Source organism: Synchiropus splendidus, chromosome 7 (genome assembly GCF_027744825.2).
Source record: "Synchiropus splendidus isolate RoL2022-P1 chromosome 7, RoL_Sspl_1.0, whole genome shotgun sequence".
NCBI classification, from domain to species: Eukaryota; Metazoa; Chordata; class Actinopteri; order Syngnathiformes; family Callionymidae; genus Synchiropus; species Synchiropus splendidus.
Window position 1 is genome coordinate 8,691,195 of NC_071340.1, and position 15,806 is coordinate 8,707,000.

Below are 15,806 nucleotides of genomic sequence, written 5' to 3' on the forward strand. Positions count from 1 at the left end.
TTGCTAACCCCAGTCTCTCCTCAGAAACGGCTGGACTACAGATTATTGTTGGTTCTGCAGTCCACACCAGCATCGACAATGTAGTGTTCCATTTGCTCACCATATTTGTATTGTTGTTCTGCGGTGGTTTGTACACTGAACACCAGCTTTTATGCACATTCACTAGGGCTTTTTCTCCGGTTTTCGCTTGAGCATTACAGTGCCAGTGACACAGTGACACAGGCTTGTGCTGAAAATGAGCAAAATTGAATTTTCGTGTGGACAAGGTCGTTTTTTTTTTGCCAAGAAAAAGCTCCAATTTTGGCAACAAAAGAACAAATTACTCACTCCCATGCTGCGGAGGTGGTCATATTATATGTGCGGCAACTTTGAGAGGTGATATAGGGAACTACTTCAATTGCAATCTAACGTAATTGCCCTGATGTGAAATGGATATTTGCCTTTTATGAAGCTGGCGGTCGGAACGCCTCTTAGTTATCAGGAACGAGGACAATAGCTGATGTATTCATGCAACTCTATCTCTTTTCGTTTTCAACCTCATTATTTTTTATTCGAGCCAATCCCTGTGTGGAACTATTTTTTTAAAACAGAGTGAGAAGCGGCTGAGTAACTGCCTTTTTGTGTGAGCAGTAAGAGAGTCGCACCATCTTGAGGTGTTTAGGAGGAATTTGGGGAGAGCAATCCCCGCCAGCAGTCCAACAAGACTCTCGACCTACTTAAAACACGGTCGTGGCTTGCAGGTGCTTATCTCCTCTCATCCTGTTCCGCCCAGATGATTTGTACTGGCAGTGCAATGATGTCATACTCATCTGTCTTTCCGTCCAGTTACACCTTGACGGCACTTTTTCTCAGTCTCAGAATCGAGTTGATTTTGCCGTCAGATGTGTCATGAATGAAAGGGATATGCAACGGTTTGAGGCGGGGGATTGTTGCAATAATTAAGACGCACACAAATGCATGTTTGAGCCGAATGTGTCTGAGATCAGAGAGCCAGCATTAGAGCGATAACAGCTTATCTCCAGTCACTTATTGCCTTTGTGAAAGTACTGTTGTATTTCGCTTCAGCTCCCTTGCTGCTGCTCTGTCTCTGGCTCCCTGTCGTCTTTGAGCAGTGGCTGGCTCACTTCCAGAATCAATCCGTCAACTCTTTAGAGGGAGACAGTCTCTCATTTGGTCCTCTGTTTCGCTAAAGGCCTCACAGCGACAGGGTGCCTCATTCATGTCCACCTCATTGTCTTTCTACAATAAAATCATGATGGATTACTTTCATTCTCATATGCACTTTAAACATCCGCCAGGCCCCAAAAAAGACCAAAAGGGAAATACCAGTATTTTATTTTTTATGTGTGTTTGTAGTTGTGTGTCTGTTTAAGACACTGCTGCTCCCATGAACAGAATCTCTTTATTCCTCTGTTTCCATTTGGTTCCTCTCATCATGGCGTCGTGGGTTCAACCAAGACGGCTCCCTCTGTCTTTGCCTTTGGATTTATCAGGGAAAGGTTGACAGTTGTAAACACCTGCCAGGGTATCATGCCTGTCTAGGAGGCGAGAACAGAAGAACCGGACCGTTTTATATTCCCATATGGTGCTACTCCTGCTTCTTTACAACTTCTTTAAGTTTCCTCACCCTACCCCAAACTCTGTGTTGACTTTCATAACCAAGAGCAGGTGGGTTTTAGAGCTGCATTCTGTTCGCAGTGTCGCATTAATGTGAATAAGTTGTAAAAGCGTCCAGGATTTACTGGTTCAGACTTGGAGTTGAAACATTCATGGTTGTGTGTAAGGTTGTTCTCCTGCTGTGAGACGCCATGAAACTGTCAAACTGTAGGAGTTTGAGGAGTTTTCGCCCTCACCCTGCTGTTCACCATGGGCCAATAAAATCACTTTTGTTCTTATAGTCTGCTGCACCACCCATCGAAAACTCAACTGCAGACCACCAAATAATACAATATTGTTACTACTGTTAACCAACACTTTACATTTGTGAGCTCATATAACAGATTAGTATTTCCTGCACGTACCACTTGTTATTCGGTGGGAGCACATGATATTTCTGTACACTTTATCAAACTTTAATTAAAATATATACTGAACTGTCACAATAATTAAAGGTATTAACCTGTGTTTCATTTGTAATAGCAATGCACACACTACTCAAATCGCAACACCTAACATTTGTTTCTGCCATGTATTTTACATATGGTTATGAAGCATATTTCAACAAATCAATTCACTTTATTCAGGCTAAATGTGATGCTACTACACAGATCTATTGTCCTGAATGTAATCCTGCTGCACGTGGTTTAACATCAGCATGATATACACGCAGTTTTGGATCCATTGTGCATGTAAAATGTGCCATAGCTGCATGTGTTTCACTGTACTTGCAAGGAGAACACTGACAAGGGTCAACCAGATGATTGATCGACACAACAAAATGCACACGAACACATGTTAAAGCATCATCAGCAGGTCAGCACGGTCGTAATTAAGCGGCAGCTTCACACTTGGCTCCGCTGATGAGAATCACAGCAGGGACCTCCAGAAGGTGAGCGTAGAGTCCCCTAATGCGTGTGTGTGTGTCCTAAAGTGTGATGAGGGCAGTGAGCCTGACTGACAAAAATAAATGTTAAGCAACGTTTCCTTCATTTCCCCGGGTGGAGCCTGACCTTGTCAGCGGTGGACAAACGTTCCTCAAGCAGACACGATGATGTATTAGCAGTAGCAAAAGCATCATTAGGCCAGATAATGTGTTTATTGTTGGAGCTCATGTAGTTTGGGAGAGTGGCTCTCCTGGGGGCTGCCCATTCCACAGAAGGGAAGTAGATGTGTTTAAGCACTTGTGCTGGGATTTAAAGATGATCTGCGTCTGGAATAATCCACTGGCTGCATGCTTGTGTGAGAGAGTGCCCTTATATGCGAAGTTATTCATTAGATGCCAGTGTGTGTGTGGAATACTTCTGGGGGGTCCTGGTGTTTTTATTACCTGCTAGTGGCTTCCTGCCAGCGTGCGGCTTGATTAACTCTCACCTCTCCCTGCTGCTGCCAACCCTCACGCACACATCATCAGAGAAGCACGCGCTCGCGCAACTCAGGATATCGCAGCTAATTTTCCCACAACAAATTATCTTCTAAAAGTCTGAGGGGAAGTCGCAGTTCTCCGGCAAACCCTGGTTGTTTTTACTGGCCTGTGTTTACAAGGCAGGAAACCCACCAGCTTCCACCTGTGCTGTGGTTTCGGTAGCGGCATATTGCCTTTGATAGTTGGGGAGCGTGAAATTGTCGGACTTTAAAAGAGGGACGCTTGCTGTTCATTTTACAGCATCGATTGTTTTTACAGCTTCAATCTGCTATCGCTTTGAAATGTGTTAATAATTAATTGTGGTTGGCGAAACTAAACCTTAATAGACTTTCATTGACTGTCATTTTGAATATGACTCTCTCTGAATTACTGGGGTGCAGCTCTTAGCTATCGATAAGATACAATAAGCACGCAGAATCAGGTCGTGATTTGGAGGGACGAACTTTAGCTGCTGTTGCCTAAAAGATGATATTTAAGAAGTTGTTTCTTTCATTCCAGTTATTATTTTTTAACATTGTTCCCCAAGATAAAGGTTTTAAGCCTCCATAAGAGATACGACCTGAAAGAAATCCGTACTGAGAGATGACAAAAAAAAGTACTGTTCATGATGACATCATGGAAAAGTTGACGTGTGCTCTCCCAATGGAACACAAAATTTATAAGATATGGTCAAAATGGACTGAATATGTCAAACCTGTAAGAAGTGATTTCACCTGAGGAAAGATGTAAAGCAAACCTGTTATAGATTTCATTATTTCTTTGAAAATGTGTGCTCCCTTACTCTGTTGTTATGTTGTTTTATTGTCATGTAAGAAAAAATCAAAACGAAAATGGCAATGTTGATAGAGATACCCAGACTTCTGGTCCATGGATGCAAACCCATTGAGTGCAAGCAATGTGTAAAATCCAAGAGACTGGGAATCATAATAGAAACGTCTATTACAATGTGTGTATGTGATATTATATGCCATTCTTTAATAAAAAGATTTAAAAAAAAATCCTCTTCAACTGAAAACTGAGTGCAACGCTGAACCATTTTTCCAAAACTTGTGATGAATAACTTTCAATTTCAAACTTATGATTCCTACTAAATTTAATTTTGTCTTCGCTGGAGAAGAAAAAGAGAATCCAAAATACTTGAACTCGAGCACTTAGTTGCTGTTCCTCTTCCCTGCTCTTCAGTAGTTACGCGCTCGCGCTGCTCCTCTCCTGACAGATGTAAAGCAATTTCACCCTTATTTTGTGAATCACAGCCTGTTGGAGTCTATTATATGATGGAGACAGATGCGCTTTTTTGTGATTGGCAGGTCCTTACCTTAGCAACACGCCTGTGCCAGCTATCTATTTTGCGCCAGCTTTAACATCACGTCCACATATGGCCACCGACGGTTAGAAGAAGCCCTCCACCGTAGCGCTGAAATCAAGACTACCCAGGTCCGCTACGCAATTTTCCACGTCAAGATGGTTACCATGACGTTAACACGCACACATGTGCACACACACACACCCTTGAAGTCAGACACACGGAAGCAATTTCATCCTCCACAAAAAGAGAGTGATTCGTTAAAGAGTGACTGTTGCTCCCTGCTGTTAGTCATGTGTGGCAGCAGGTAATGAAAGGGCCAGTGGAAGACTTGGGCTTTCACTTAAGTCATTTTGTGCTCGATTTACTTTGAGGATCACAGGAGACAGTGTGGGATGGTCTGCCCAACAGGCTCTATTATACGGCCCCGATGGAGATGGGAGATATGCATCACTTCCGGAGTCTGACCAAAACAAATGATCTTTCCATGGGACTATTGCAACTGGCCATTATTTCCATTAACCGTGCGCATGAAATAACAGGTTTGCCTTATTTCTGCTGTGCTGTGTTTAATAATAATGCACTGCATTTATAAAAAGTAAAAGGATAAAACAATGTTATGTGCCGGATACATAAACTGAAAGTTTAAGTAGATGGGTGAGTTTTAAAGCCAGTAGGATGTCAGATATGAAGGGGTGGGGAGTTCCAGAGTGACTGAAGACTGTGCTCCTCGAAGTACCGAAGGCGGGTGGACGTTGAGATGGATGGAGCCAGCAGATCTGAGGAATTGAGCTGGGGAGGCATCGTGGATGAGATCTGACAGGTACTGTGGGGAGGTGCAAGGTTATGGACGGCTTTGGGAGGAGTTTGAAGTCTATTTTTCAAGTGGAAGCCAGTGATGTTGTGGAAGGATGGGGCTGATGTGGGCGTTCTTGTGATGATCGGATCAGCTGGGTGATGGACAAGTGGATGTTTGTGAAGGGATTTTTGAGGGAGACCAAGGAGAAGGGAGGTGCAGTAGTAGATACCTGAGGCCATGGACAAGGATGCAGCCAGTGTAGACACTAATGGTAAAGCAGTGTGAGTTTTCTCAGGTGGTGGTGCGGGGTGTTGATGGTGTGAAACTGGAATGAGAGTCTGAGAGAGGCTGAGAACACTGTGGACAGGTTGACTACTGTGGATGATGTGAACAGTGTATCAATATGGAGCGACTGCAACTTAAATGAGTAGCATTTGGAATTTTCTTGACAAGTCATATGATCAACGTTGATATGTGTTCGCCACTGTTTGTCTTATAGTATTATAAGGGATTGATGAATGGATTTCAATGACTTCAAATGAAATGTTCAAGAGTTCCTGGTAGTGGAACAAGTCATCATTTTAGTCCCTCCATTTATCTTTGCTTGCGACAAAATGTGTTGCCTAAATGGGTTCCAGAATGTCACTGCCAGCTGCTGTCCACACATTTGTGATGTTGACACCTTTTCAAATGCAAAAAAAGTATTGTTTTATAATAATAGTATTGTTTTAATTAACAGAGGTCTGCGGTCTCTCAGTGGTTTTAAAGGAAGTGCACTGCCTGTCTCCTGTGTCTAGCTGGGATGTGAGTGCTTTTTGCTCTCCATACAGCGCATTGCTTTTGAGCCTGGTCTTCATATTAGTCACTACTTCCATGTGACCCAGACGGTTACCTCTTTCCATCACTTATGTTCACCAATAACTTGAGAACTTTCACTTCAACTTCTTCATTTTGTTGTGACTACAAGTGCAAAGTTCAGATTTATTTACCATTGGGTCGTAACGGAGCACCTCAACTTTCACTCTGTGAAAGGAACTCTCATTATTGTTGCCACCCAATAACAGTAGAGAGGGTGGGGCAGAGCTGTGTAGGGATAAGAGGTGTAGGCCAAACAGAGAGAAAGGAGGCAGAGAAGTGGAGCGGCTCCTGAGATCAAGGTCGTATCCAGGCTTTAGGATTGGTATTCTCCTCAGTGTTAAAGTGATTCTCCCATTGAATAGTGTTTTCATTCGGCTGCTGAATGAGATTCACAAGAGCATGGAGGGAGAGGGAAAGGGAATGGTGAGCTAGAGAAGGGCCTGACAAAGAAGACGGGAGTAGCTCTCCTCTGGCTTTCTCTTTCTCCCAGCTTGGACATGTGAAAAAATGATACACCAAAAATAGCAAGGGATAAACAATTCCTACCAATAAGATCAATTAAGTCACTTCATTCCGTACCGCGTGCGAGTTCAGCGCTGGCAGCTTCAATGGAGACGAGGGGAGATGAAGCGGCAACATTATGCAAATGAAACGTTTTATTCTTGATTAGATTGTGGCTGAAATAATTGTCTGGGATGATTTATCGTCGCCACAAAAGGCGGGCGAGTTTAGATCAACAAGATATTGTTGAGCTTGTATAAATTACATTAGCCGATGAGCTCAATGAAATTAAGTGTTTGTCAGGGAAATATCCAGGTAGTTATTTTGAGAATGAGATGATGCTGCACATTATTTATCTCTCAGAATGACTCACCAGTTGGTGCTTAAATTTCTGCCATGAATGATGAGCAAAAGCAAGAAAGCCCGGCCCTGCAGAGGCGACTTTCTTGAGTGAATATGTTTGGCGACCATATTGACGCACCATTTTTGCCTGGAGATGAAGAGTTGCTGCCAAAGTGGAAGATTGACAAGTGGGAAATGAGCTACTTGCCACCCTGTCCCACTCAGCAGTTACTTTACAAGAGGCTAATCTCAACAAGGGCTGCTCTAAGATCCACTCACGGACGGATAGATCTCCAACTATGACACATATCGCCATCCTAATCCAATTCACTTTGCGTGAGTCATCGCAGCAGCATAATAATTACACACTTTGCAGATTACCAAATGTTGCCATCGCCCTAACTAACTAAACATACTCAGCTGTGCTCAATGACTTGTTGGGTGAAAATATGAAGTACTAAATCGTCTCACCAACGTTTTTCTCGCTTTGTGCAGGCGGAAGTGAAATTGCAGCAGTGGACCAGCGGCAGCAGCGTTGATGCGACCATGAGGTCAGAGGCCTTGTTACTCTACTTCACGCTACTGCAAATAGCCGGGGCAGGCTTCCCTGAAGACAGCCAGCCTATTAGCATCTCGCACGGAAACTGTGAGTATATTTACAGTCATCGTCACATTCATTTTTCATTATTTTAACAAATACCTGGAAGGTTAATGTGATCATGACCTCGCTCTCGCTGCTGAAACTAAAATAATGAGCAAAAAAATAAATAAAAAAAACCTCCAAGCCACCAGTTACACCAAATAATGCTGAATGCAAAAGCATTGTGGTTCTTTGAAATGAATCCCCCATATGTACTGGATTGTCTAGCAACTGGACTTTTCAACTTCACTGACTGCAGTTACATGACCTACAAGACAATAGCTCGATGAAACAGGTAATGTGTAGCTGACTTTCGTGCCGGTGCGCATCACCTAGTCCGGTCATAGTTGAGCTACTCTGCTACAGTAGCTTAGTCCAGCTATTAAAGTGTAGTCTGACTAAGAGAAACTGGAATGTCCAGTTGTCGGACCAAGCTGTTTACATGCATTTTTAGTCAGACTAACACAATAAATATAACTTACACAAGAATGAACGGAATAAATGTGTCTTAAAAGCAAAAAACAGTTGTCTCCATTTAAGTCCTATATACTTGAATACGTCATGGCACACATGGACCACAGATGCAGGCAGTTTGGTAATATGTCTGATCAAATAGAGACATCTGTATCCACGGAAAAACATCTGTGTCCTGTTGTAACATTGAAAATATCACCCTTGACCTACGCAAGTTAGAAGCACAGAGCAGCAAAGGTAGGAGAGTGGAATATACATGGATCATCATGGTGAAAATGCGACAATAAAGAATAAATGAAACTCATTTTAAAGGTTGCAGCATATAAAGGCTGATCCAGTTTTGCTTTCCTTGAGCTAAAGGAGTTCATGTTCAGTGTCATCTGGACAAACTTTGCCCCCTGAACAACCTTGATCGATGGTCTTTGTGTAAATGTGTGATGAAATGTTCTTAGAGATGAGGCCCGTAGTGTTGTAGTCAAGACCAGCACATTCAGAGACAGAGAATAAAATCAATGCAGAATAAACTACTGGCTTGTTCCAATGACCGCATTTCAGTTCTTGATTTATTTTGAAAAATTACCGCAATTTCTTTTGCAGTAAGGAATTAAATCTATGTGACAAATAGACTGATGCCTCAGTAGTCTACATTCAGTTTGGTTTTGGTCTTGATCTTGGTCTTGCCCCTCACTGGTCTTGGTCACTGTATGCTCTGGTTTGGACACAGTCTTGACTACAACACTAGAACCCCTCCGTACATGAATGTTGTCACGACAGAATTCATCCTCAAATATGCTATTTATTTTCAATAGATTTAGCCTTACATTGAAATAACTCTAAACATGTTGTTAATGATGGTTACAATTTGGCGCTAGCTATTTAGGAAAAAAACAAAAACAAAAAAAGTGGCTCAGACAGACAGACCCCACACAACAAAATTTCACTTGGCTCCATATGTGAGCACCTAAGCATAGACAAGTAAGAAGTACCTGGGCTAATGTGGAGTGGAGAGCTGGATCAGTCTCCTGGAGAGTCACACTGATGTTTGGTGTAGAGCCACCTTACTCTTTCTCACTTTGCTCGGTCACTTTATAAAGTAAGGTTTGAATTCTGTTAATGTATAAAGGCCATGTATAAATAGCAAGTTGGGGCTGGAAGGCCTTTAATTGTAGCTCGACTGTTTGATCCCAGAGCTTGTCTATGTTTCTTTGAACTTTCACAGCCACTACTTAGACCCTCGACTAAATACATCTTGAAGGCCCGCAGTGCAATTTGGCACAGATAAATAAAAAGCACAGACTTAAAGCAGCATTTGAAACTGAGCCTACTTCACATCAAGGGGATAATGGGCTATTTTTCTGCTTCTAATGCCGTGTGTGTGTGATAGAGAAAACAGTGTGGCGAGCTCCAAAAACATGGCTATTGTTTCTCCATGTTTCTTACCCTGGCTGGCTCTCCGTGGGTGGAAGGCTGTATGTTCTGGCCAGGGGAGCTGGACGAGTCGTAGCACCACTTTTGATGTTTCCAAGAGACGTCGAACACTGGTATTAAACTGTTGCGCTAACAGGCTTTCGTTTTCCTTCCCGTCGCTGTGCAGACACAAAGCAGTATCCAGCATTTGTGGGCCACAAACCCGGCAGGAACAACACACAACGGCACAAACTGGACATCCAGCTCATCATGATCATGAACAAGACTTTATACATCGCTGCCAGGTGAGTCTACACCTATTATGTAAGTGTGGTGCTGCTTTTACATCCCCTTTCTTTGCAAAGAAAAGCAGAAATAAGTTTATGAATTTCTGCTTCTCATATCTGACCCATGGTGGCCATTTTGGTACACATTTTACCCACCCAAGTCACTCACTGCCTACAACTCCAAACCATGTTTTCTCTATTCCCCCTGCTAACTAGATGACTAGGCTTCTTAAGAAAACCATTACCTGAGCCCAACACATCTCTATAACTATTGTATAGTGCTGGCGATCCGCTCATATTCTGCTGAGATTTTCACAGAAGTTCCTCAATGAAACTTTGGCCTATTTTGGGTTGTTTTCTCTTGAAAGTTTTTGGAAGTCCTAGGGGAGATATTGCTAGTAACTTTAAAGCGCTCTGCAGTTTGGACCTCAACTTTCATTACTGCTTTGTTGTTTTCTATTTTGGGCGAGTCGACTGCCAAACACCTTAATACCTCAAAGTCGTCCCCAAAGACCCGGTGCTCAGTTTTTTGCTCAACAACCAGCCAGATCATATCAAAGTATCTGTTGAAATGGGTGTTGAAACTCCTGTTAACTGGATTATTTACACCAACTGGAGGGCTCCCAAATTGATTTGCCCTTTTTCATGCCAGTATTTTGGAGATGCTCTTGAGACCGTGGACACTGGGTTCACTGGATTTACTTACTGAAAAGCAGGTTTTTCATTTGAGATTAAAATTGACAAACCAATCTAGCTTTTTATTCTGCCACTTAGCCTTCTGTTTTATCACTTTTTGTCCAATAGTTCTTGTTAAAGAGGGAGCCAGAAATGAAGAAAAGTGTGAAACCAGGTTTATCACTTGCCATAAAACATACAGATAGTCACATGACACATAAGATTTAGGTGTGGACCATATGGCAAAAATATGTCACAATAGTTTTATAATAAAGTCAAAATTCTTATCACAATTAAACATGTACAAGTAACATCCGACTTACAACCGGGATCGGTTCCGACCAACGGAAAAGAGTGAGATGCTGGGATACTGTGCTGCCGTAACGGTGGTACGCAATGCCGGGCTTCTACGTGCTGCGGTGCCAGACACTGAATAAAAAAATAAAAATAAAAAGCATCTGTTGGCCGTGGTCGTAAGTACGGGTGGACGTAAGTTAAGCAGGTTGTAAGTCGGATGTTACTAGTATTTTTGAGAGTGAGTTTGCAAGTTTGAGCTCAGTGGAACCAAACCACTTCTCTATGTGACGTAGCTCGGAGAGGGTGGAAAAATTAGGATAACATCAATAACGTCAATCACAAATGTCAATAAAGATTTCAATTCAGCTGTCACGTTAGCCGTTAGCTCTGTTAGCACCGGAGTGCACACAGTACTTGGCGTCGCGGGTCAGACGGTGAGTTAGAGGCACATCAGGTCAAGAAAGAAACGACTCAAAGTCGCGTGTTTCTTTGCTCTGACGGTGGGTCGACATGTGCTTGTGACCAGAGTGTGGCACTTTGGCAGATTCTCAACATGTTTGAGTCATTCAGGATCTCTATCGTCACATCGCCCACCCCTTATAAGAAACTCTGTGTGCTTCTTTCAACATTAAAACTGGTCTTACACTGGAGTTTTCCGGCGTGAGAGATTGGGTAATGATCCATCATTGTATGAAAGATGAGACACAGGAGGTAAAGAGCACTCTGTTCTCACTTTGTTTAAGACTTTTATTTGGCACTTAAACACACCGTTTGATCCACAGTAAGCAAACAATTAACACAACTGCTCTACTTTCCATTGATATCACAAACTCAGAAAAAGCACACACTCCACACACAGGTGCTGCATGAAGGCTGAATTGCAAGTGTGTCCTCTCTCTTTTTAATACAGGGCAATGGAGCACAACATTGTCACAGTTGTGCCTCACAATAGGGGGTTCTCTCTGTTTCTCCTTACAAGCATGGCAAATTAAATGGCTGAATAAGACTGCTGTTTTAAGCGGCAAAGCTTTTTAACGTATCTGTTCAACCAAGGAAACAGGGAACAGGTTTTTGTCCATGTTAGTTGTCGGGCACCACTGACTGTTGCACGCCTGTTGCCCACCTGCTCCACATCGGGTGGCAGGGATCTAGTGGTGAGGAAGTTTGTGAGACATGGGGGGGGGTTGGTAGTGAGTGAGGGTGTGTTCCGCCGCCACCTGTGTTCTGCCCAGTTGTTAGGAGGATTAAGAAGTGATTTATCCAGTAGTTGGTGTGTGCACATAGTGGAGAAGAACATGTGCTTGTGGGTGTGGGTGCCACATGCGCCAGTGTGTGTGCCTTTAGTGGGTCAAAAGTGACACACTGGTGTCTTTAAAACTGGTAGATGATAGGCATTCTGACACGTTTGGCCAGAGTATGTGACCCCAGAATAACTGGAATGGCTGCCCAAGATTAGACCCAGCCGGATGGCCGCCATTGATCCTGACATGGAGAAGAATGTGGGGTCAATAACATCCTTCTCTGTGCTGAACCATCCACAGACATCGACTCGTGAATGTGGAATGACAAACAGTTTAGGACAGACAATCACCCCTTCGATAATCAATGTGGAAATGAGCCGGGACAGCGAATAACGCGGCAAAAACAAAAATCAATAGTCGCCTTTTTGACGGTTGTCTCTTCAAATGACTTGTTTACTCTGTAGGCTGGCATCACAGAGATTGACTATCTTGCCTCCAGACTGGTGAGACTCGGCTCTGATTTGCAGATGGCCCTGTGAACACGGTCCAAAACCCATCAATGTTTCAGCCGCTCCTTTTGAACGACTGCTCAGTTTGTTGAATCCCATTTGGCTCCTGGTTTGAAGTTGGCTGCTAAATCAAAAGATTTTTTTAAAACTATGAGATGCATGCAAACATAGCAACTGATGAATATGTCAATAGACAAAGTGGTTTAATCCGTGGAGGGACGACGTCTTTGGCCGACAAAACAAATTAGCAACAGATGCGGTGATTGATTCTTCATCCTCTAAGTGAATGAAACGTATAGATGCAAAGAAAAAATTGTCTTGTTTACTTGGCCGTTCTAGGTTATTAAATATTGACTGCTCACGGTTGACTGTTGTTGGCATGGCGCTTCTCAGCCCACTGGATGCTCCTTGTATCCCTTTTATGTAGAATTATTTGTCCCTTATGGTTAAGCCATGAAATTGTCCTCTCCACGTTCATCACCGGTTTCATGTCGCTTTAATGTGCAGCACTAGCTGAAATCCTGGAGTGCTGTCGAGTATTGTGGTTCACTAGAGTTCAGAAACCTTTTTTAAATGGTTAAATACAAAACAGTAATAAAATAGTGGAGTATCAGAGAGCAAAGTCTTCTAATATCTAGTAACCACAATCGCTGGATGACTTCGGAGTGAGCGAGTTATTATTTATAGCTCTGTATACATAAGGCAGCAGCTACAGCAAGTTCAGTAAAAGCCATAAACTGCTTCTAGATATGACCAGTGGATTCTCATCCCCTGAGTCCATATTTCATGGTCAGTGTTCACCGTGTGCTTCTTTCAAGTGGAATCCATCTCAGTCTAAGGGATGATTTATCATTTTGATCTCCGAGTATATGAGTGTGCCTCCTCAGACGTATTTGTCTCTCTGTGAAATCAATTGCTTTCATTAAAGATCTTTGTTTCAGGTCCAAACAGCTACTTGTCTTTGGCTTCAGCAGACCCTTTGAAAACCATTTTCTGCTTTAGGAATCAGGCAGAATGACATTGTGAATTTAATCTCTTTATACTTCCCAAGACTTGGCACGTATTAATACAGACGACAAAGCTGTAGAGCTCTGCAATTTCACAGACATGCTGCTGATCATTTCTTGTTTTCGCTGTGATGTTAAGTTAACTGACCTGCTCACAACTGAAAATGGGAAAAAAACGAAGCCTTTTTTTTTGGAGGAAATATGTTATAGAGAAGGAGAAATTATGAGTGTAACGGAGCAATGTCGACATGTGCTGTAACAACCAGCTCGAAAAATCACATTATGTATTCAGCATTTTGACGGTTATTTGCTTTCACAGTTGATGAGGGTGACAGTGTAAACTAAAGGATTCTTTGTACATATTGAGGAGATGCCATGTATCCTGAAGTGCGAAGTTGTGGCTGATTGAAGGAGGGAAGTATATTTGTTGACACATTAAACGGTTCCCTAAAATGAAGAAGAAGGGTGCGAAAGTCCATTAAACCACTTGAACATGATTTCCCCTGCTACGCTGTTTGGTATTCGGAATTCATGTGGCAGTGCCCTCAGATCATAAGATTGAATTTAGCATGAACATGTGAGGTTTGTTGATACAGACAAATGAAACAAGGAAAGCTCATGTTTTCACTAATGCTCAAGTTATGATGTTTGGCTGCAGGATGGGTGGATGGATCGGCAGCATAGAATGAAAATATTTTGTTCTTGAAGTGATAGTTTGAAACTAAACTTCCTTGTGAAAAGTAAACGGTGTTTGAGTCAAGTTTTAGCCTCCTGTTATTATTAATAATGGGAAATCGCACTTGCCCAAGCTCCGGACTCTTGTATGCCCAGTTGTGTCTCGCTCCGTTGGAGCTTTGTTTATCTGTGTGACAGTTGTGAGGACTGAAGCCAAAGATCATTGTGGTAGCTCGTGAATCATTTTTCAATTGTGTTGTTTGTCATCTTTTTTTCTTCCCTCATTCGTTCATGGGATATTTTAATTGGCTTGGCTCTTGTCGCAGAAAACAAATAGCTGTTCATTTGGTTAATGGGAGGGAATGAAATGCCAGTGGAATTAACAAGTGGAACCTTTCTGGTTTATGTTGGTATGTAGGTAATGTAAATGGTCCATACACCTAAATAAAGTCCAGTATTCTAGTTCATAAATCTGTTTTAGATGTGCAGCCGCCTTTAAACGATTAAATTGTAAGTGCGTTCCATGACACTGAAGTGACAATGTGTCAGGCTTTCAGTGAGGATAGATCGTGTGAGTGACTGTGTTACAGTACAGCCTGAGCAGGTCTCTCCACATGCAGGGCATAGCCGCCATTCCTGGCCCTCAGTTGGCCCTCACTATGGTAACACCGGCCACACTCTATTTACGCCAGGCTGGGAAACATGGCAGGCCGGGACAGAATGTGTTTATGCATGAGAATGAGCGCGAGGATGAGGGTGGGGTGCCCAAGCGTTGAGGTCGCCCCTCAGCAGTCGCGAAATAGCTAAAAAACACACACAATTACACACTGATAAATATAGTTTACACATACATGGCGTGGAATACTCATGCCTCTGTGGTACTGGCCTGTCGGGTCTCTGGGTTTCGCAGCACAGGCCACTTGCGTGTCCATTATTATAGCTGCACCAAAGCCTGTTAAAGCCCACTAATGACCAGGATTACACGGTCGCCTCCTTTCTGTCTTCCTGCAGAACGAACCGTGATTACAATCGCTAACAAAACTCACATTTACAGTGTGTTTAACTTTGAATAGCATCGTCAAGCTATGAACTTATTAATGCACAGATTCTTTGTTCTTTGTTGGCTCGAACACGATACCATGTCACATACCAAAAAATTACAAACATAAAATACCTGCGACATAAAACAACTCAATCAAAACTACCAGCAAAACTATATCGCTTTTCCCACACATACCGTTCTGGACAGTTCCCTTACCTCGTATGTTAAAAACATGCCCCTTATCCCACTGACCCTGTGACACGCACGCACAAAAGGAATTTGGAGTGAATGTAGACGACTATATAATGACAACTTCAACCTTCCAAAAGAACAACCGTCCTCAGCTTGGGGGTGCCTGAACTCTGGCTTGTTGTATTTCATGCCACCCCATCAGCCAGGGACCCACGATGCCCCCAAGCAATTCAGAGCCCCGACGACTCCCTTCACAGCGCAAAGGTGCCTGCTGGTTCCCCCCCAGTTCCCTCCCATTCACTTGGTGTTGAGGCTTTTCCAAAACAATGTACAATGGAAACCTTACTGAGTACCCGTGAACCAGTTATGAAGAGAGAGCATCGAGGGTTGAGAAGATGAGAGAGTTCGGGGGGAGGGCGTGAGGAGAACGTGAAAGCATGTAGCTCGATGAAAGAAGGTAGGGGTTGAATGCTAA

General features: G+C 42.9%; 1 protein-coding gene across 5 annotated transcripts in view; it reads left to right on the top strand.

Annotated features, from left to right (window-relative positions):
* Positions 1–15,806, top strand: part of sema6a (sema domain, transmembrane domain (TM), and cytoplasmic domain, (semaphorin) 6A) — a 126,230-nt gene that overhangs the window by 52,715 nt on the left and 57,709 nt on the right. For all 5 annotated transcript variants that reach the window (XM_053871013.1, XM_053871014.1, XM_053871017.1 and 2 more), the window contains 2 exons: positions 7,381–7,531; positions 9,594–9,711. In XM_053871013.1, the coding sequence (XP_053726988.1) occupies positions 7,432–7,531; positions 9,594–9,711 (218 nt within the window). In that variant the 5' untranslated portion in view covers positions 7,381–7,431. The remainder of the gene's footprint in view (positions 1–7,380; positions 7,532–9,593; positions 9,712–15,806) is intronic.